Below are 23,261 nucleotides of genomic sequence, written 5' to 3' on the forward strand. Positions count from 1 at the left end.
AAGTCATTCCAGGCTTCAGTCAGCACCATAGGTCGACATACTGTACGGTAAACTATGCTCCTATAAACATGGCCCAATCACTGAAGAACCTCAACCCCCAAAAGCCGAGACGTCCACTTTACATCTGACATGGTGAGACTGCTCCCCTCGGAGGTGATGGAGGCCATTACATTACATTACAGTCATTTAGCAGACGCTTTTATCCAAAGCGACTTACAGTCAGTAGTATATTACATATCATTCACCCATTCACACACTGATGACAGGCTACCATGCAAGGTGCCACCATCAGACTCTAACTAACATTCATCATCCAGTCCACACCGATGGCAAGCCTTCGGGAGCAACTTGGGGTTAAGTGTCTTGCCCAAGGACACATCGACTGCCGAAGCCGGGTATCGAACCACCGACCCTCTGATTGGAGAACTACCTTGCTCTCCACTACGCCACAGCCGCCATTACAGTTCATCTGACTCCTGGCACTTCTGATTTGTCAGCGACTCTCAAGGTTCTCATGTGGGTTTGACCGTCTGCTTTGGTTGTTTCTGTAAGCCTTAAACCTCCAGCCCAAACCCTTACCACAACCTAAAGCTGGACAGATCCCTCCGTTTATCTTCTATACATTTAGATTTCACTGCACAGCTTGTGACTTGCTATTAAACCCGACCAAAGACCTGATGGAGGATGTCTCCTGCTGAGATTCTTTGTGTCCTCCGTCCAGACGAGGAGCATCAGCCAGCTGACCTCATTTGTGCTGGATGCTACACCAAGACGTTCTACAAGGAGAACCAGCACAGGGAGCACCCTAAATGTTGGCTGAAGGTGTTTTAATCTTGTTCTGCTTTTTTTCCTGAGCTGATCGCTGAATCTATCTCCTAATCAGACAGCTACTCTTTTAAATGATTCTAACATGAACAAAGACATATCAGACACATGCTTGTTTCTGTAGACTCCACAGGAGATGGACAGCAGTGACTGCGTTATCTCTACTTAGTCTTTCTAACAGTTACACAGTTGTGAAGGAGGAAATAAAACATTAAACAGACAGCTTAGTTTCTCATGATTTATTATTGGAACAAGTGCAGTATTGACAAAAAGAAATGCAGCATAACGTATTCTTTAATGAGTGCTAGGCTTCATTCAGGGTTAGCGAAGGGCTGAATGTGGGGGGGGGAGGAATAAATACCTGAACCAAACCTGTGGATCTGAATTAACGAGACTAGATTGAGAAGGTGCATTAATTTCAATGATTCAAAATATCCTCCATAGTGACGTTAAAACAATTTAACTTAAGTTACATCTTAACATGAATTGCTTTGTTTACTTCAGTTCCCTTAAAGGAATTCACCACGAATAATCTCTAGTGAGTATCAGACTCTCCCCCCCTCGCTGACAAAGATGCTACAACCTCTCAAGCCTCCAGCGGAGACTCTGATACTCAAAAGAGGGACGTTCAGTGGATTGTTCCTTGAAGGGTTTACCATGTTACATGGGCATGGCAACCTATGGAGCCTGGGTGGTTCCTAACCCCACAGCATTTGCATAAGCAGACAGCAGACTGACCACCTGCCTGGTCTCCAGTGTGAGTCTGGCTTCAGTCAGCCAGTCCTCCACCACCCTCCTGGCCTCTCCTCTCAACTGGTTCACCAGTTTGGCTGCCAACTCCAGATCCCCGCGCTCTAAGCAGAAGCTAGCATAGGCCAGGAGCTTGAATGGGTCTAAATCCTCGCTGCTCAGCTTGCTGGGCGGGGCTTCCTGTTTATCCTCGAACAGCAGCGCGGCCTGAAGGTAGGACAGGAGATACTGGAACAGGGAGTTGTGGGTTTCGTCGATGAGGGCGACCCGGCGAGCCAGCGATCGTAGGGAGTTGAAGCGGGCGCGGAGCGAGGCCTCGCTGTACACGCCGCGCTGCAGGGATTCTTCTGGGAGGGCCGTTGCCAGAGCCAAGGCAAAGTCGTTGTCGTGGCAGCTGTCCCGCACAGCCTGAGCGGCGCCCTCTAGAGGCACGGTGGGGGAGTCGGCCTCAGCCGTCTTCAGAGAGTAGTTGAGAGCCTCCACGGAGAGCCAGAGCTGGTGGGCTTTACGGGCCTCATCCTCTGCTACCACATGGCCTGCATTCAAAAGACAGGAAGGGGTTTGAATGAGCCCCATGATGAAGGGTCAAGATGTCACATGACAAGTCCATACGTTGACAAGTTTTAAATAAATCATAAATAAACCACTGAACAGTGTGCATATGATCTACAGCTCGTTTATGTGCGGATTGCATAGCCACAGTTACAGCCCCCATTATTCCCTTGTATTCCTCTAAAAAAGAACTGCACCCCTGCTGTGTCATCTAGAACATCTTTCAATTCCACACTTTATACTTGATGACATCACAAATTTGACTTTTCGGATTTGGGAGAGTTGCTCAAGTTAATAATATTTTTGGACTTTTACAGACCAAAGGAATATATATATATATATAATTTTGAAAATGGTCATCCTGCATCAGGACCTCCAGTATTTGGAACAGTTACCAATATGGTGTACAAAAGCAAGTAAGCTCTTACTTCAGTACTTCTGAACTACAGTCAATGAACATTCACTCTAAATGTAACTCATCTAATGTTCAGGCTCCACCAGCTTCTCTACACCAGTAACTGAGTATATTACAGGTTAAGATTCTACACACAAAACAAATGATGAGCTTGTGAATTATGATCCATCGTTATAGATTAAACTACCGATCTCTAAAATACACAGAGCATGTTGTCATCAGATGACAGACGGGCTGCAGTAACTCTTTTTTTATACAGTATTGGTCAAATACTTCCAATTGGCTTTTTTCCAGAAAAGCATGTGTGTGTGTGTGTGTGTGTGTGTGTGTGTGTGTGTGTGTGTGTGTGTGTGTGTCTGTGTCTGTCTGTCTGTCTGTCTCACTGTCTATGGCATCCTCCATCCCCTTCAGTCTTGCGTAGGCGGTGTTCATATCCAGAGTGAAGTTGTCCAGCTGTTCCTGGCTCAGCTGACGGTAGCGGGTCTCCTGCTCCAGCATCTTACTGCCCAGGACCTGAACACAACACACAGCACAGGGTTGAAGGGGAGACGGGCACCACAACGTGCCAGTGGGGTGGATGTGTGGATGCTTCAGGCACCAAGCTGTCCTGGCCAGACAGAGTCCTCTCTTACAGAGTTTCATTGAATAAAGTACATAAAGCTCTTGACTTGACTTTTAATAGACACATCATTTCCTCATCCGTGTGCTCTGACGTGTGAATTGTTGAGTGTGTGTGAAGAATGTGGACACCTGCTCAGCGTCGGCCTTCAGCTCCTGCTCCTGGACTTTGAGGACATCTTGGACGTGGTCTGTGTGAGCAGCTGCCTGACGCCGGAGCTGAGTCCTCATCTCTGCCTCCATCACTTCCCTTAATTCAGACAGCTACACACACATACACACAGAAATATTTCATCATTGATATGGTCTAGTTGCATTGATAATACCAGAGAAAGCCTCCAGTCAGTACCCAATGCACAGCTGTCTGAGAGGATGTTTGTGGCATAGCAGCGTTAAATCCTGGTGGTTCTGAATGAAGATCCAGGTCAGCGAACCCTGAACCCCTCGTTTCTCCTCCTTACCTTCCTCTCCTGCTCCAGCCGGGTGTCCTCCTTGACGTGCTGCACGGCGGTGCCGACGGCTTTCTCCAGGGCTCTCTGGTCCTCCAGCTTCTGCTGCTCCAGCGAGGCGTCGATGTGGATCTGCTCTCGGACTCTCTGCTCGGCCAGCTCTCTATTCAGCTGGTCAATGCGGCGGTGTGCGTGGGCGATCAGGGCGTTCAGGTCATCTGGTGACAGCTTACCAGCTAACACACGAAGACACAAATATGTTTTATCGTAGTACATTTCATTTACAGAATATGTGACATTCCATTTGACATGATTTTTTTCGTGTGTCACAATCAAACATGAAAACAGGAATATAGTCATGTTCTTTAGCAGGAAGAACTGCCCACTTCCCTTTATGACCGGAACGTTTTGTCAAATATGTGTTTCATGTTACTGCCTCTGTGTGCGCGTGTTCTTACTGAGCCCCTTCCAGTTGGCCTGGATCTCTGGAGTCAGGCTGCTTACTTCCCTCTGGAACTGTAGTTTGGCTTCATTAACCAGTTCACTGTACTGGGAGACAATCTTTGATTCTGACTCGGCAGACTGCACCTACACACACACACACACACACACACACACACACGTTTTATGTACTGACAACCAATAAAAGTCCACATACAAAAAAATAAGATTTATAATTATATATATCTGACAAACACACAGATATATATATATATATATATATATATATATATATTATAAATGTAACAGAAATCCAAAGATATATGTGTTTAACAATATTTGAAATTTTAAACAAAAACATATTTTGATGTTACATTTATACACAACCTGTTGAACCTGCATTTACAAACTACTTAACAACTTAAAGTGCGTGTGTGTGTGTGTGTGTGTGTGTGTGTGTGTGTGTGTGTGTGTGTGTGGTGTGCAGCCAATCAAATGGCTGCTTCCCTTTCAGCCAATCACGGAAGCATAGATTCAAGGGTATCAATGTAGAGATATGCCTTTAAAGTCTTTTGGTCTTCTTGTACAGAATGTCCAAAATAATGTCCTTACCTTAGTGACCACTTTGTCCAAGTCCACCACCATGTTATGGAGATTCTCCTCTGCTGCTAAAACCAGAGGGCGAACTGCAGAGACCTTTAGCCCTTTGGACTTGTCAATCACTGACTTGAGACTGTCCAGGGCTTCACTACAGGGGGAGAGAGACGGGAGAGAGGGCGTGTGGAAGAGGACGGTTATGAGACGTCGTGTACCATCACAGAGCCAAGACCACATATCTGAAGAGGAGAGGATTGTCTAAATCTAGTATGATAAACTAGATGAGATGTGCAAGTGTCTGTCTGATCAGCCCAGCAGTTGTGTGTGTGTGTGTGTGTGTGTGTGTGTGTGTGTGTGTGTGTGTGTGTGTGTGTGTGTAGATATATGTCTTACTTGGCATTAGACAGAGCAGTCCCAGCATCGTTCACAGCGGATGTTCTATCAGCTATAGCAGCTTCCAATTCTTTCCACTGGGCCGACTTCTCCTGAGGTGGGACCTGGATTTAATAAGAACTGTGATCAGTCTACTGCAAAACAATCATGATGCCCTTTAAAAGTGTCACAGCACAGGAAGTACTGGTAAAATGTTTTGTAGTGAAGTTGCATTACATTCGAACAAGTGAAGGTAGAATGAAGCGTGAACTGGACAGGCAGATTGGTGAAGCCCCAGCATTGAGGTGAACCGGAACGTAGTGGTGAGAGGGAGCTGAGCCCAATGGTAGAGCTTTCAATTTACCAGTCGGCCTGCAAACCTTCACCTATGGTGATGAGCTTTGGGCGGTGACCGAAAGAATGAGATCTAGATAGAAGCAGCCTAAATTGAGCTTCCTTCGTAAGGAGGCTGGGCTCAGCCTTATGGACAGCGTGAGGACCTCAGACATCAGGAGGGAGTTTGGACTAGAGCTGCTGCTGGTCAGCTTATACATGGGACATCTGAGGTGGTTCCCTGAAAGCCTCCCATTAGAGCTTTTCCAGGCTCATCCATCTGGTTGGACATCCAAGGTAGGTTCAGGACACCTCAGGGGGAGCTGGAAACGTTGGTGCGTAGAAGAACTTGGTGATTACCCTTCTGCCAACACGACATGGTCCCCAAATATGGATGGATGGAGATCTTAAAGTCCTCGTCTGATGACGAGCTGTGTGATCCTCATCTCTGCCATCATGGTTGAAAGTTAATGGTGATAATGGAACTGAACCATCCCGGCCCTGATTAACATGTAACTGGAGCCTCTGGGGTCCCAATCCTTGCTCTAACGCTAAAACAAACCCATTCACATAAATACACCCGGACCAGGGGCCCTGCATTCTGTACCTCTGCTTCCATAGCCTCCTTCAGTTTGAGGGTGTGCTGTGTGATAGCCTGCAGGGCTGCCTCCTGGGCTCCAATGGCCTGCAGCGTAGCTTTAGCCGAGCTGGCCAGCGAGTCCTCAAGACTGGCTGATACAGCTGCAAATCAGTCAGACACAGACAGACGGGAAACGTGAGAGGTTGAGAGTGGAGGAGCTGCCGGCAAATCAAAGAGGATGCAGTGGAATGTTCATACCTCCTCCTAATGAGGAAATGGTTTGCCAATAAAGAAATTGTAATGTTTCCGACAGGTTAATGACAAATAAAGAAGTCAGTAAATTATGAAGATATGCAGATTAATATTGTTAAGAAATAAATTTAAAAGATAAATATGGTTTTCCATCATTTCTGTTGAAGTGGTTCACTTAAAAGTACAATTTGGGATGACAGTTAATGACAGTGTTTCACATTTGCCCACTTTTGTAGGTGGTTGATGTGTCACTCCTTTGTTATGCGTGTGCGTGTGTTGCCGGCCTACATGCTAGGGTGTCCTGTTCCTCCAGGTCTTGTTGAGCCAGTCTAGCTGCCACTTCCTCTACTGGTCTCTCTCTCAGTGGTTCCTCTGTGTCAGGTTGAACCACTGCTGTCACTGGAGCGTCCTTATGGTGGTGGCACTCCTTGCACTCCTCTGGAGAAAACATGCACAAACAGACACAATGTAGCCTGTTGGTGTTGATTAAGCCCATAGAACCACATGGAGGCCCTGTGTTTGACTTGTGTTTGCTGTGATATAACCTTTACCCTTTTAAAGATTTGGTTATTTTTGGACATCCAGATGGCATTTTCTGATTTACAGCTGCAAGGTCTACATTCAAACACTCATCTGCAAGCAACATCTAAAGCCCCAAGTCTCTGAGCATTTCATTTAGCCTGAAGAGAAGAGCTGTCAGTGGCCCAACCCCAACGGCCCCCTTAAAGCCTCAAACCCTGAACCTGAAGGACTTAACTGACATCACCTGGTAAATGGTTGAGTGTGAGAGGCTGCAAAGGTTTGAAATGGTATAAAAACTAAATGGGACAGCACTTTGCTGTGACATATCATGTTACCTGGACCACGTCATAACATCTGTGTGTATTTATTTGATATTTTTTACTCCCCTGATTTGAACGTCTTCCAGGCTCTTGACTAACGCTATGAGGGGTAATTGTAAAATAATTTCTATTTACTTGTTTTTCTCAAAACAAATTAAAAGATTTGGTTATTGAACAAAGCGGTGTGATAAACTCTCTGCAGGCCTTTCTCTGCTTTCTTGTGTTTTTATGTTCCATTTTTAATCCTCAATGTTTCTGGATAAATTTGAATATGCCTGGCTGAACACAACACTAAACTCATAAAGGGCTCAAGATGTACTTAAACACTGGACTATTTCACGGCGAGTCAAAACCAAACCCTCAAGGGAATATGAGAGAGTGCGCCTCAAAGTCTGTGGGATTAGTGTTTCAGACTTTGCCACTTTCTAACTAGATTTAGGGACTTTCAGAGCTAGTGCTGCTAGCTGCTATCGTTGTAAAAACAGTTGGCAACGCTGGGCTCTGTTTTTCCACTTGGATACTTTCTAAAAATCTGGTGCGCTCTTTCTAGTTTCTCAACATAACCAACCCCAGCTTTAAGATATCAAAGTGTACAGTGGATGAGGGAATGCAGCTGGGTGGTGTTACCTTTGACTGCTGCTCCCTCTGTGTCACATGGAGCAGGGACTGTAGAGATCTCACTGATGGCTGAGATGATACAAGTAGCTTCTGCTGAAGCCTCTGGATGGGACACGAATACAGAAATACAGAGAGTCATTTCATCGACAATGGTTTGGAACTACTAAGTTGTGTTCAAGACAGGTCCAAAAAACGCTGATAACAGAATCAAACTAGAGACCATCTTGCAATGGGATCACAACAACCACAATGCCAAATCATGCCAGGAGCATAAAGTGGGGGGGACACTTTGACCACGAAGACGATCATCTTCTAACTCGATCTTTAATTTGATCTCATGTAGCCACGATGACTCACACACGGTGAAAACAACGCCAGCTTTGCTGTCGTGGCTGCTAATTGTAAAATAAACTAGATTAATTGTCTGCACTAACAGCTTTAATTGTATAGCAGCTTTTATCACAGAGAGTTGTTCTGGATTGCATTACAGTGCGCCCTAAAGGCTTTAAAGGACGTAGTCTAAGCTACAAACTACATTCTAACACTACTGTAGTCTGATAGGACTGTACTAATGATTACCTTCATCAGCTAATCTTCGCATTTTGAGAAGTAAAGCCTAGAGGCAGTGAACCGTAATATTTTCCTGAAAATAGACTAATAACTTAAATGATCAAAAGGCAACCCAAATGGGCGGCGGGTTGTGAGGCCATCTGAGCGGGTTACATCACTGTCCCACTGCCCAGCATCCACGCTCCCTTCAAGAGCAACATTTGTATCACTGTCTCACCCTGGATCGCCACATCCAGGCTACTGTACCAGAGCCAGCCCCTCCTGTGACTTTTCTACTTAAATACTTTGGTCACAATTTTTTTCAGCCATTTGATTAAGATTTGGACAATGTTTGTACTTTAACGAATAATCATTAGGTATTGTATTTTTTTATTTATTTAGGTATTCATTCATTTGAGAAAGCAGTTGCCTTGTTGCTCTGTGACGCCGCCTGTTTGTGTTGCCTTTAATAGTATCAGCTCTAAAGTCTAGAGAAAGGCAGGAGCTCAGCACTCTACAGGAGAGCTAAAGAAGGACAGGATAGCACTTACCCTCTGAGATCTCTGTGGGTGCATAAAAACAACACAGTGCACATACAACTAAGACACAAATGAAATCACTTTCACAATAACAATACGTTGTCAGCTCTAACGTTATGGCTCAGTCTCTCTCCCTCTTGGGTCCATAAGACTGTTCTTACATGTTGTTTTGTGCTGTAAAAAGAAATCTACCTAAGGTGAGTAAAACTAGAGTTAGCAGCTTACAAATCACACTGGCCCCTAACTGCTCCTGGTCAAAGGTAATGACTGAAGTCAAGAGTTTCAAGAGTGTACATAAAGAATGAGTCCGAACCAAACCAGAGACGTACCCTCTATGCTCTGTGCAGGCTGTGATGGGACGGGACTCGTCTCTTTGGCTGGACTCTCTGCTGCCTCCTTCACCTTCTTCTCTTTGGGCGCCTTCGCTGGTTTGTCCATCATAGAGGGACGCTGGGCCATCTCCATCTACACACAAGCAGCAGCAGACATCTAAACTGAGCCTCAGAGTCTCATGTTTGTGTACAGAGACACACATCACAATCAGGGCCCTTGTTCAGAAAGCAGAACTCTGAGTCCACTAACCCTGAGTCCACTAACCCTGAACACTGAGTCCACTAACTCTGAGTCCACTAACCCTGAACACTGAGTCCACTAACCCTGAACTCTGCTTTGGTCCTGCTCAGCACATCTGTAATCTTAAGTAAAAATGAATCTATTTTCCATGTTTTGGAGTGCATTTATTTCTATTACACCCAGTTGTTTTCTTGAAACAGTCTGACATATTGAAGAAGAGCATCCAGCTATCTCTCCTTCATTGGCCAAATAAGCTGTGAGTCGATCCTGACCTGTTTCTTGAGGCCACCTTGAGTAGCAGGTCCCAGAGCCAGACCCAGGAGCCAGTCTGAGTATGGAACATTGTCCTCCACGGCGGATCTGAACTTGTGGTCCCATTTTGCGTAGAGTATTGTACCTCCAACACCACCGCCTACCGTCACCAGGCCGGCAGCAACCACTTTAGCAGCTCCTCCGCTGTGGAGGAAGAGGACAGCAGAGGAGAGACATGAATCTGATGTCATCATGATGTCTTGTTATCGTTAAGAGGGTTGAATGAAAACAAGCTCTCCATTAGACTCATTGAAGGCCCAATTCATAACCGACACCACCCACACACACACACACACACACACACACACACACACACACACACACACACACACACACACACACACACACACACACACACACACACACACACACACACACACACACACACACACACACACACACACACTTTTTTGAATTATTTCTGATTGTGTTATTTATTTTTAGTCTCCTTGCCGGAGAGAGGGAGGCTGCCCAAAGCATTCTGCTGTATTTATAACCTACACCCTAAAGAAGCTGCTTCGCTGGGAGTGGGAGGGGCCTATGGGCGTAATTGAAATTGGTCGAAAGATTTGCACAAATCATCTCTGTACAGTGCGTGTGTGTGTTACCTGGTCTCTCCTGCTGTGTAGTGCCGGCAGTGTTGCAGATTGGTTAGAGGGGTTCTCCTGCAGTTGTTCTAGAGAGACAGAAGGACAGGTGGACAGACAGAGTGAGGAAGAGAAAAAAGGACAGTTCAGGCAGTGCTGTTACATCTGAAACATGCACATACACACATCTGCTATTATGTACCCGTGTGTAAAATTTCTTGATGACATTCATTTGAAAAGCTATTTTAGAAGTTGAACGACAGTATCAGAGGAGCATTTATTACCTCAGTTAAGAAAAGAAAAGATTCCATGAGCAAATTGATTAAACTGCACCTTGTGGAAACTTTTTTTAATGTGAACTATAACTTTTGGGGAGTCCATGACTGAGAATTAACATAGTTGAATCTGATTGGTCAAGTCTTGCCTATTGTCGAATGAAAGCGCTACGTTCTTAGAGTGCTCCAATTAAGAAATGTATTCTCTGATTTTGAAACGCTAGCCTCATGTTGTTGTTACATAGCCTCAGAAAAGGCTATCTTATGGTCCTGCAAATTTGGACAGTGAAACCTTGTCTACACGGTTTGATTGAAAGCACATGAGATATTTTAACAATGTTCATTATTGGTGGATATTTATGCCAAAATAAGCTATGTGTCATGATTTACTGGGAAAACCCTGCAATTCTATTTAAAGTCAGACATTTAGCACCCTATAGGGCCCTAATGGAATAATCATTTAGTTCATAATCACATTTATTCAGCTGCTGTGAATATTCCACAATAAGATTGGCAGTTGAATCTCTCGGTTGAATTTTCTCGGGGGAAAAACAACACTAGCAGTGGAACATTTCTGTTATTTGGAAAGTACAGCACATTTGTGCAACACACAAGCTGGAGCAGACCGGGGTGGACCACCACCTCACTGCGTGGATACTGGACTACCTCACCAACCGTCCACAGTATGTGAGGATACGGGAGTGTGAGTCAGATCGGGTGTCCTGCAGCACGGGGGCCCCACAAGGAACCGTTCTGGCTCCATTCCTCTTCTCCATCTACACATCGGACTTCACATATAACTCTGCTACCTGCCACCTGCTAAAGTTCTCTGACGACTCTGCATAGTCGGCCTCATCTCCGCCGGTGATGACAGGGAATACAGAGAACTGAACCAGGACTTCATAGGATGGTGCCGGCGGAACCGCCTCCAGATCAACTCTGGTAAAACCAAAGAGCTGGTGGTGGACTTCCGCCGGGGTAAACACTGTCCTCCGGAACCAGTGAACATCCAGGGAATGGACATTGAGATGTGCAATCTTATAAGTACCTGGGTGTTCACTTGAACAATAAACTGGACTGAACTAATCATTCAAATGCACTTCATAAAAAGGGTCAGAGCAGACTGTATCTGCTGAGGAGACTGAGGTCCTTTGGAGTGCAGGGAGCACTCCTGAGGACCTTTTTCAACTCTGTGGATGCATCAGCCATTTTTTATGCAGTGGTCTGCTGGAGCAGCAGCATCTCAGCAGCTGACAGGAAGAGACCGAACAAGCTTGTCAGGAAGGCCAGCAGTGTGCTGGGGTATCCACTGGATACGGTGGAGGTGGTGGGAGACAGGAGGATGATGGCCAAGCTGTCATCCCTGATGAACAACACCTCCCCCCCATGCAGGACACCCTGGCAGCTCTGTGCAGCTCCTTCAGCCACCGGCTGCTTCACCCCCGGTGGTGAAGGAGAGGTACTGCAGGTCCTTCCTTCCTGCTGCTGTCAGGCTGCACAACCAGCTCTGCTCCCAGCAGACCACATGACAATAAAAACCTGTGCAATACAATACACTGTGCAATAATAGTTATAATAGTTTTTCTGTCTGTAAATATAATATTTCAGTTATTGTGGATTTTTTACTGTTTTTTTATTGCTTATTTATAATACTTGTTTTTATTTCATTTTATTTTTATCTTGTCTTTCTTTTACTATGTCTCTTGTGTGCACTTTACCCTATGCTGCTGTAAGCCTGCACATTTTCCTGCGGGATTAATAAAGGATTATTTTATCTTATCTAAATGTAGTTTAATCACTTTCCAGGTGTAATGTCGAAAAGTGTTTCCCTCCTGCTAAAAGGTAAGCGCCCCTCTCGGTGGGCAGGGTTAGGGTTGGTTAGATTAATAAACAATATTGGACACACACCTGCCTTAATGTTTCAGATACTATTGGACACACACACACACCTGTCTTAATGTTTCTGATACTATTGGACACACACACACACACACACACACACTCTTTGACTCCCTGCTCAGTCAAACGGAGCTAGCTCATCTGTTAGCATGCTTGGGGTTGAAATGTCATTAGCCGCATGTCACTGCAGGCTAACAGCTAGCAGTGACGTCATCAGTGTGAGCCTCTTACCCGGGCTGAGGCGGTCGCTCCTCTCACACAGGCCCTCAGCATGGTGCTCAGTCTCTGTTCCTCAAAGCTTATCAACGTGATGTTCTCTGTTCTCCACTCGTCCTTCTCGTCCTCTCCTCTCTTCTCTTCTTTGTATTCCGGTGGTTTAGCTGCTTTGTGCGCCACACCGCCCCCATGCGGCAGGAGGACTCATCACCAGGCCCGAGACTTCCGATAACGAGACTTCCATTAACGAGATTTCCGATAACGAGACTTCCATTAACGAGATTTCCGATAACGAGACTTCCATTAACGAGACTTCCATTAACGAGATTTCCATTAACGAGACTTCCGATAACATGCAGTAGTTGGGTTTATGCAGCAGCTGTATTCAGGGTGATGTTCTTCTGCACCAATCAGCCTGAGAAAGAGACAGTCAGCTTTATGACGTCAACACACGTCACTAACAGTCTGCCGCGATCCATACTGTCCAGACAGCACGTCATTCAGAGATATAAACCAACTCATATCAATTATGCATGGAGGCATAAAGAGAACTAAACTCAGAACATCTAATCATATTTTACACTCCCTCACTTTAATAAAACCTCATACAACAGGCACAATAGAAGAACTGCTGTTTTTGGTAATCAGCTAAATCCAGAGGGCTGGTTCTAATCAACATAATAAAATAGTAGAAATGGGGCAATGGTGGGCTGAGTTGTTGAACAAAATACAAAGCTGACACACTGATTAGGGTTAGTTAGTTTGAGTAGCGGCCCTTCAAAGTTCTGCTTGTAAATGACAATGACGCATTCAATTTATTTTATTTATTATTTGAAAGTCTTCACCATGAAGGAAACAGCAATAAACACAGCAACATTTGCATTAAAAAAAAAACAACCATTATATAACTGAAGACATGCCTCTCTGTTTTAAAAAAATGTACATACTTAGGGGAAGAAAACAAATCTTGTGAATATGAGTCATTAAAAGTAAAGTACTTCGCCTTTGGTTTGCCCATCTCCTTTTAAAACAGTTGACCAAACTCTATGAGTTCAGTCACTTTCTATGTAGTCTTGCTTTCTATTTAATAAGTTCAAGCAGAATGTGATTTAACATTTGTACATAATGGACATCAACCAACCTGGATGTCTGCTCCACAAGGCCACAGATCAGTGCTACAAATGTTTCTAATCCAAAATCATTTAAACTGAACAAAGCTTGATTCAACATGCAACTGTAAAATCTAGCCACTAAAGAAGACTCCCTGAGCAGATTAGTAGTCTGTAAAAGGTCCCAGTCTATGGATTAAGAAGCACTAGTATGAATGCAAACAGAACACAAAATATTTTACAGTGTTGAACCAATAACTACAAAGTGAGACACAGCGTGGTGATGCTGTGCAGATGCAGCAGTGCTTCGAGCAGATCAAGTACCTGGAGTCATTCTGGGCTATGGGAAGTGAGAGTCGGGGGAGGAGACGGCTGAACCACTTGAGAAGTGTGTGAACATGTTGTATTTTATTTTCTATGATGAGCTATGACATTTCAGGCTCCACTGTATTTTCAGTCTTCTGTACTTTAACTGGAGTACCCGAACAGTCTTCACCCTGAGTAGAGAGAAAACACAACCAAGTCAATAAACAAGCAGGTTCACAAAGTATTGGTTTAAACGAGGATCTCTCCTTCAGCTTTTAAAGTCACATAAGTGCTGCATTTAATGTTACTACAATGATTAAAAAAGACATTGATGAAAAAACTGCCCACTGATATCTGTCTTTTCTGGATACATTTCACAGTTTAACATTAACCATCACAGTGTGACGTAACATTTTACTGGCGTTAAAACTACCAAGTGACAAGATTTGTTTTTAAAAAATCAATAAAAATACAATCTTTTGTTTCCTTATTAATTGAAATGTGTTTTTATGACGAAAAAAACACCAAGAGCCACTATAACAAGTTAAAAGTATAACATTAAGAATTATTGATAGTTTCCTGACTTCAGAGCAGTTGAAATGATTTTTGGGACGGTGATTTTCTGGAGCCTTGTAGGCCAGCTAACAACCAAACCAAATAACAAAGGGATCTGTTTCTGCCAGTATGGATCATCAATGATCGGCAAATAACAAGATCAGGGATCGCAAAGTTATATTTGCTCCCTTTTCTCTTCTGTTTTGATCAGATCAAAACCAGGAAATGGCTCAAAACCGTGAACACTCTGTAGGAAATCATTCATTCATCATCATCATCAATCGTTAATTTCAGTGTTGAAATGTATATTTGCCTGTAGACAAATGCTTTTTGCATTTTGCGTTTAAGAAAAGAGATGCACTTATGACTTCTGGTGACTAGTAGTTCTCTTGAATACCTACAGTGGGGCAAAAAAGTATTTAGTCAGCCACCAATTGTGCAAGTTCTCCCACTTAAAAAGATGAGAGAGGCCTGTAATTTTCATCATAGGTATACCTAAACTATGAGAGACAAAATGAGAAAGAAAATTCCTGAAAATCACATTGTCTGATTTTTAAAGAATATATTTGCAAATTATGGTGGAAAATAAGTATTTGGTCAATAACAAAAGTTCATCTCAATACTTTGTTATATACCCTTTGTTGGCAATGACAGAGGTCAAACGTTTTCTGTAAGTCTTCACAAGCTTTTCACACACTGTTGCTGGTATTTTGGCCCATTCCTCCATGCAGATCTCTAGAGCAGTGATGTTTTGGGGCTGTCGCTGGGCAACACGGACTTTCAACTCCCTCCACAGATTTTCTATGGGGTTGAGATCTAGAGACTGGCTAGGCCACTCCAGGACCTTGAAATGCTTCTTACGAAGCCACTCCTTCGTTGCCCGGGCGGTGTGTTTGGGATCATTGTCATGCTGAAAGACCCAGCCACGTTTCATCTTCAATGCCCTTGCTGATGGAAGGAGGTTTTCACTCAAAATCTCACGATACATGGCCCCATTCATTCTTTCCTTTACACGGATCAGTCGTCCTGGTCCCCTTGCAGAAAAACAGCCCCAAAGCATGATGTTTCCACCCCCATGCTTCACAGTAGGTATGGTGTTCTTTGGATGCAACTCGGCATTCTTTCTCCTCCAAACACGACGAGTTGAGTTTTTACCAAAAAGTTCTATTTTGGTTTCATCTGACCATATGACATTCTCCCAATCCTCTTCTGGATCATCCAAATGCTCTCTAGCAAACTTCAGACGGGCCTGGACATGTACTGGCTTAAGCAGGGGGACACGTCTGGCACTGCAGGATTTGAGTCCCTGGCGGCGTAGTGTGTTACTGATGGTAGCCTTTGTTACTTTGGTCCCAGCTCTCTGCAGGTCATTCACTAGGTCCCTCCGTGTGGTTCTGGGATTTTTGTTCACCGTTCTTGTGATCATTTTGGCCCCACGGGGTGAGATCTTGCGTGGAGCCCCAGATCGAGGGAGATTATCAGTGGTCTTGTATGTCTTCCATTTTCTAATAATTGCTCCCACAGTTGATTTCTTCACACCAAGCTGCTTACCTATTGCAGATTCAGTCTTCCCAGCCTGGTGCAGGTCTACAATTTTGTTTCTGGTGTCCTTTGACAGCTCTTTGGTCTTGGCCATAGTGGAGTTTGGAGTGTGACTGTTTGAGGTTGTGGACAGGGGTCTTTTATACTGATAACAAGTTCAAACAGGTGCCATTAATACAGGTAACGAGTGGAGGACAGAGGAGCCTCTTAAAGAAGAAGTTACAGGTCTGTGAGAGCCAGAAATCTTGCTTGTTTGTAGGTGACCAAATACTTATTTTACCGAGGAATTTACCAATTAATTCATTAAAAATCCTACAATGTGATTTCCTGGATTCTTTCCCCCCCATTCTGTCTCTCATAGTTGAAGTGTACCTATGATGAAAATTACAGGCGTCTCTCATCTTTTTAAGTGGGAGAACTTGCACAATTGGTGGCTGACTAAATACTTTTTTGCCCCACTGTATGTTGAATACACTTATTGTAAGTCGCTTTGGATAAAAGCGTCTGCTAAATGACTGTAATGTAATAATGTAATGCATATTCACCATACCTGACCTGCCGTGCTCTGAAGAAAAGACTCACCCTCTCTCTCTTTGAGGAAACTAATTTAATGTGCATCAAATGAACACTGTACTAAATTAAGAAGTTCTTTCCTGGAAATCTTTCCTAGGAGAATGTTAGAAATTATAAAGAAATAGACCCATTAAATAAAGCCCACCTACATTTTTTCACTAACATTGCTTCTATTTTCTACAACTTAAAAATGTGGACTTGACTTAAGTACATCTCTAAAGGTTTGTAAATGATTCAGATTCAAATGGTGGTTTCAGATTTGCCAAAACCAAACAGAAGTGACTTAATCAAACTCACGTCAAGAGTAAGGCTGTGTGTGGTTGGGGCATTCTGGGAGTCTGGCAAGTTTGGGAATTCCAGCTCAATGTCCATTACGTCACCGAGACCCAGCTCCTCACTGGAAAGACGGAGAACAGACAACACATGAACATGAGCCACATCTGACTGAGACAGTACAGAGTGTGTACAGGATGCTGACTTCATGGGTCACAGGAGACTTGTGTCTCTGTTGAAGGCAACATATCTTCTTACATGTTATCCAGGACGTTGTCTTGGCCGTCCTCTGTTGGGGGGTCCCAGGCGTGCAGCTTGACCTTCCACAGTTTGATCTGCTGGTCCCAGGAGCGGCGGCTGTACTTCCTGAACTTATTGGGAGTCTTTGGGTGAACACCCGACTGACGCATGTGTCTGGAAAGAAAAAAACAGGAGCATTTAAGATCAGATAAACGAGTAGGTTTGCACATACAAGGAATGTGTCTCTGTGATTCGGTCCATAACGAGAAGTGCAAAAGTCCAGGTGTTACTACTGGAAAACTTGATTATTGTTCTATACATAGTTACAGTGCTGTATTGATATTGATATTGATATTGATTGACACACAATGTGTGTGTGTGTGTGTGTGTGTGTGTGTGTGTGTGTGTGTGTGTGTGTGTGTGTGTGTACCTACTTTGGAACCTCTTTGATGTATCGGTCATAGGCCAGTGTGTTCTTGCCATAGTTGATCTGTTTCTGTCGCCGTAGCAACACAGCCTCATCAGTCTCTATGTTGTCTCCATCTTTTGAGTCACAGCTGCAGCAGACAGACCGGCACATTCACATACAGCTACAGATTCACATACAGATTCAAACAATAAAAAGCACAACAGGCTGCTATTCATTGTGAACAGAGCTTCCAAATAGCAGCCTGGATCCACTCTATTGATTAACTTATCCACTGTTTACCAATTAATCTAAATGATTAATTCTCCTCCAATATCAAATTGACCCCTTAAGTAAAGTTGAGCCTCAACAAATAAATATATCTGAGTTCCAGTCTGAAATACACAATCAGACCCACCTCTCAGAAGATCCAGAAGAGGTCTTTCTCTCCCTCTGGGTAACCTCTGCTCCAAGTATCCTCCTCCTGTAACTGAACAGAGGGCACACACAGTCAGTAAAGATTGGCGCTCCACAAAGAGAATGCTTTGAATTAATCCGAGATAAAACCACTAAAATAAATGCAGAGTTTGGTTACCGCTGCATGTCTCTGTGCACGCCCCTTCTCATCTCATCATCATCCACCTGGCTGCCCCAGTCAGCCCGTCTACTACAGCGAGACACCGGGCCGGTGCTCTCTGGAGTGGTGAAACTAGGGAAATAAAATGGTTACACACCACTTAGGGGTATAAAACAGGTAGGGGTACATTACTTCTTGTTGGCACGGTGCTAGCATCCAGACATAACAAGGTTCAAAGGTGGCTGGTGCTTCATTTACATTAACAGTTTTGCAAATAAACAATGTAATAGTATAAAAAGAAAGAATACTTGCAAAGTATTGTGACACACACTACAAAGATATAATCATAAGTATGTAATGCATCAAAGGTCAGAAAGAGAAAATATGAGACAGAACTAGATCAGCATTTGGCTAAACGAATACATAATCACAGCTTATCCCCCTCTGTTACCTTCTCTTTCACACAGGTCACACTGCACACAACTTAAACTGAATGAATACACCTCTTGCTGTGTATCTGTACATGTGTACATTGTCTGCACTGATGTACTTCTTAGCAGGACCTCAAGAGCCCTGACCTGGATCAGTACCTGTCCTCTGACTATCCTGATGTACTAAACCTAAACACAGAACACAGTATCTCTTACCTGGCATGTACCTGGATCAGTACCTGTATTAAACACAGTATCTCTCTCTTACCTGGCATGTCTCTTCTCGGGGGGTCTGGAGCCGTTCTCCCCCCCGCTGCCCTCCACCTCTCTGCTGGCCCGCAGGCTTCCGTCGATGCCCCGTTTCCTGCAGTTGGACCACCGGGACGGACCACCGCTCCTACGGGAAGACACCGAGCAGAGGGTTAGACACCGAGCAGAGGGTTAGACACACCGAGCAGAGGGTTAGACACCGAGCAGAGGGTTAGACACACCGAGCAGAGGGTTAGACAGACAGACATACGTTAACAGACAGATGTTAACCGACAGACAGGTGTTAACAGACAGACAGGTATAGTTAACAGACAGACAGGCATAGTTAGTTAACAGACAGACATGTGTTAACAGACAGACGGGTATAGTTAACAGACAGACAGGTGTTAACAGACAGACAGGTATAGTTAACAGACAGACATGTGTTAACAGACAGACAGACATGTGTTAACAGACAGACATGTGTTAACAGACAGACAGGTATAGTTAACAGACAGACAGGTATAGTTAACAGACAGACAGGTATAGTTAACCCTCTCCACATGGTGAGCTGTTTAACGTCTCTATCCGTGGCGAGCAAACCAACAACGGGACACGTGACCGCTTTACACACCCATGCGGTACTGACGGTACCGGTACTAACGTTATAGCTCCGTTACCGGTACTGACGGTACCGGGGCTACGGTAACGGGGCTATAACGTTACGTACTAACGGTACCGGGGCAGTGCTGGTGTCTCCAGTCAAAACAAAGATGGCCGCCCGGCTTCACCCCGATGACCAACCAGCTGATGTCTCAACAGCACCGACACAGACCGGGTCCAGACCCACAGACCGGGTCCAGACCCTCGCAGACCCCCCTGGGGGCGGGTCACAGCGTATACGGGAGCATGATACCTGTTGATGTTGTGCTGAAACATTGTTAAATACATTCTGGTGGCTGGTCTGAAAGCGTCGGTCAGGAACACAAAGAGAGTCAGGAGGGCTGCGAGAAACCTAATGAGATGTTACTCAACCAAAGGATCCAAGTAAGCTGGCCGGGTGTCGGAGGGGGCCTTCCGAATCGGGTCCAGACATTTCCCAACGTGGCGTTAGTGGCTAGTAGGGCTGTAAAGTCCTAGTCGACTGGTCGACTTATTGGTCGATACGTTCTGGGTCGACCAAAATTCTGATTGGTCGATTTTTTGCCGTGTTAATTTCATTCAATCAGTCAATTTTACCAAGTGCTAATGGGGGTGTTTTCAGAGCCCTGTTTCACAGAAAACAGCCTGTCTTCAGAGAACACCCCCCTTGTTTTCACTATTTTGGATTAGCCCAACCCACTAGAGACAGGTGGACTGAAGAAGGTCCATGTTATTCAACGTCCGGTGGTTTAATTGCTGAATATTTATTTTTATTTTGAGCGTTTCATTTAAGTTTCATTTGAGTCCTCCTCCTCTACCATCCATGTCAAAGACATCGGCAGTGTGGCAGAATTTTTCCAAAATAGATGGCGGGAAAAAAGTCGAATGTAAAATTTGCAAACAACAGTTTGCATATCACAGCTCGACTACAAACACCTCCGGGTCACTAAGCTCAAGAGGGCCTCTCTACCGTCCCCGTCCTGAGTCTGATGAAGACAAGCAGTGTACAGCGGGTTTCTGCTTCTCTCTATGTCTGTCTGTCTCTGCTTCTCTCTGTCTGTCTGTCTCTGTGTCTCTCTGCTTCTCTCTGTCTGTCTGTCTCTGCTTCTCTCTGTCTGTCTGTCTCTGTGTGTCTCTCTTTATGTCTGATTCTCTCTCTCTTTCTCATGTCTGATTCTCTCTCTCTCTGTCTCTCTGTCTGTCTGTCTCTGTGTCTGTCTCTCTCCACCAGCAGCTGCAGAGGGAGTGACGCTGTGTGACGTACCGTGACGTAACGTTGTCCGTTCATACGCAGCGTTAGAACCTGTTACGTTAGTTAACTAGTTAGGAGCTTACGCTACTTACGTAACAAACAACGTAACCTCAAACAGAGCCCCGTGGGGTGAACAAAGGGAATACCCTACGTAGTGAACACTTTACGTAGTGAACGAAGTGGACACTTTACGTAGTGGACACTGTACGTACTGTACGTAGTGAACGTAGTGGACACTTTACGTAGTGTACGTTAAATCGTTACCCGTTCTCAGCGTCGCTCTTGGTCGCTTCCCGCCGCCTGCCTCTGGTCCAGTCAGACATGCTCTCTGTACAGGCCCTGCTGCTCTGCTGCTTCTTCTTCTCTGGTCTCTGCTTCTGCGCCTTCTTCTTCTGCTGCTTCTCTGCAGTGGTAGAGTCTCTGCTCTGGTCTAGTCTCTAGTCTCTGGTCTCTTCAGGGTCTGGTCTCTGGTCTAGTCTCTGCAGGGTCTAGTCTCTTCAGGGTCTGGTCTCTAGTCTCTAGTCTCGTCTCTGGTCTCTTCAGGGTATCTGGTCTAGTCTCTAGTCTAGTCTCGGGTCTCTGGTCTCTCTTCAGTCTACAGATCCGCGCCAACACCGAAAGACGCGCGGTCCCAAACAATCCACAAAGTCACATGACCGGAAAGGGCGGCTTTACGTGAACGTATGACGACACACGTCACCCGGGGGGGGGGGGGGTCTGCTGCTCTTTACTGCGTTACAGTGCTATACCGCCACCTACCGGCAGGAGGGGTCAGCTCCTTCTTCTTCTGCTTCTGTTGCTTCTTCTTCTTCTTCTGCTTCTTCCTCTGCTTCTGTTTCTTCTTCTTCTTCTTCTGCTTATTCTCTTTCTTCTTCTTCTTCTTCTTCTTCTTCTTCTTCTTCTTCTCTGTACAGCGTTACAGTGCTATACCGCCACCTACCGGGCTGGAGTGTGGAGCACAGGTCTCCATTCCCAGAGAACAAAAGGAACTCTTCACTATTTAACGGCGTAAGGCTGAATGTGTTCTTTCCCCCAAGCTAAATCAATAATAAGTTTCAGTAAGGCCACCGCACCATTCTTTACTTCCTCTTTTAGCCTCTTTTAACACCCTGATCCGTTTCTTCTTCTAATCCATCTTAACTGTTAGATACCTCCATAGTTCTGTTTCTAGTTTGGATGAAGAGTCCTCCACAGACCCCAATGAGCTGTGAACCTCATACACCTGACTCCTGTCCTCCACAGACCCCAATGAGCTGTGAACAGACCCCAAGACCCCAATGAGCTGTGAACCTCATACACCTGACTCCTGTACCTCACAGACCCCAATGAGCTGTGAACCTCATACACCTGACTCCTGTCCTCCACAGACCCCAATGAGCTGTGAACCTCATACACCTGACTCCTGTCCTCCACAGTACTGTGAACCTCACCTGACTCCTGTCCTCCACAGACCCCAATGAGCTGTGAACCTCATACACCTGACTCCTGTCCTCCACAGACCCCAATGACTCCTGTCCTCCACAGACCCCAATGAGCTGTGAACCTCATACACCTGACTCCTGTACCTCACAGACCTGGAAGCACTCACACCAAGCCCTCTTCTTCTGTGGAAAAAGCAACCCTACACATCTGTCAGGGCAAGAGGAAATGAAATATAAGCAGCATGTAGGTTTTGATATCATTCCTGTCAGTGGAAAAAGCAAAATTCAACCAAAACAAACATTTAGTCCCTTCACCATTGTTCATTCCAGTATTCTGAGCACTGTGTGTGTCCTCACCTGATTTGAATGACCTTTTCTCAAAATGCTACCTCTTCCTGTTTAACATCTGCACCCCCCCTCAGTCCAGTCTCTCTCATGTGCCCGTCTGTAAACTGCACACTTTTACCTGAGCATGGTCCTCCCTGTTACAGGTGAGAGTCATCAGTCTTCTCAGGCTTTACATCGAGCCTTTTGTGGGGCAGATTTTCATATCATAGGTATTTCCGCCAGGAATATCATGAGATTGCGTCCTTGAGTGAGTGTGCACCTCTGTGTCTGTCCACGGCTTATCTCTCATTCCTGCTGCAGCAAAGTGCATATCATTTTGGGTTATGGTTATGGCTGCATGCTCAAGGACCTCTTGTGGTTGCATTGACTCACACTTTCTCAACACATCTTTTGCCTGTTTTACACTGCCATTGACTGCCTGCTGACTCCTCAGCTGCTAGTCTTCACTGCCCCCCCAGTAATGGCCATTAGTGCTAACAAAACTGAGTGTATCTCTGACCACCTGTCTGCTGTTCTACGCCCACAGTGGGGGGGGTAATAGTTTACAGTCGGTTGGGCTAACAGAAACTCACACACTGCTGCTTATCTCTCGGCCGCAGCTCTTCTTTTTTTGGATGGCGTGTTTGGCTAACAGCTAACGGAACTACCAATATACGCACTGATGAGTACTTCCCTGCAACTCAGCCGCTGCTATGCAGCAAGACTGTATGACGTGTCTTATACGACGACTTTGAGCTGATTAC

The 23,261-nt window shown here is 45.0% G+C and overlaps 2 protein-coding genes across 5 annotated transcripts; both read right to left on the reverse strand.

Moving 5' to 3' along the window:
* Positions 1-1,049: 1,049 nt before the first annotated feature.
* immt (inner membrane protein, mitochondrial (mitofilin)) lies at positions 1,050-12,814 on the reverse strand. The gene is made up of 14 exons (XM_054597617.1): positions 12,610-12,814; positions 10,226-10,293; positions 9,578-9,761; positions 9,062-9,197; positions 7,654-7,746; positions 6,473-6,622; positions 5,960-6,093; positions 5,041-5,144; positions 4,663-4,798; positions 4,068-4,197; positions 3,622-3,845; positions 3,293-3,424; positions 2,926-3,055; positions 1,050-2,111 (listed from the first exon to the last, which is right to left on the reverse strand). The coding sequence occupies exons 1-14, from the start codon at positions 12,649-12,651 to the stop codon at positions 1,504-1,506; spliced, it is 2,271 nt and encodes a 756-aa protein (XP_054453592.1). The 5' UTR covers positions 12,652-12,814; the 3' UTR covers positions 1,050-1,503.
* Positions 12,815-13,418: 604 nt separating this feature from the next.
* On the reverse strand, positions 13,419-22,659 carry slbp (stem-loop binding protein). 4 transcript variants are annotated; one of them, XM_054597657.1, is made up of 8 exons: positions 21,014-21,224; positions 18,875-19,003; positions 18,194-18,307; positions 18,017-18,082; positions 17,627-17,749; positions 17,211-17,366; positions 16,977-17,076; positions 13,419-14,200 (listed from the first exon to the last, which is right to left on the reverse strand). In XM_054597657.1, the coding sequence occupies exons 1-8, from the start codon at positions 21,070-21,072 to the stop codon at positions 14,129-14,131; spliced, it is 819 nt and encodes a 272-aa protein (XP_054453632.1). In that variant the 5' UTR covers positions 21,073-21,224; the 3' UTR covers positions 13,419-14,128. The 4 variants fall into 4 exon arrangements, with proteins under 4 accessions (XP_054453632.1, XP_054453634.1, XP_054453630.1 ...); XM_054597659.1 differs by lacking the exon at positions 21,014-21,224 and adding an exon at positions 22,637-22,659 and having other exon boundaries at positions 13,420-14,200; positions 18,017-18,088; XM_054597655.1 differs by having other exon boundaries at positions 13,420-14,200; positions 18,017-18,088.
* Between the last annotated feature and the right edge of the window lie 602 nt (positions 22,660-23,261).

The sequence above is a fragment of the Anoplopoma fimbria genome, chromosome 4 (assembly GCF_027596085.1).
Source record: "Anoplopoma fimbria isolate UVic2021 breed Golden Eagle Sablefish chromosome 4, Afim_UVic_2022, whole genome shotgun sequence".
Lineage (NCBI taxonomy): Eukaryota > Metazoa > Chordata > Actinopteri > Perciformes > Anoplopomatidae > Anoplopoma > Anoplopoma fimbria.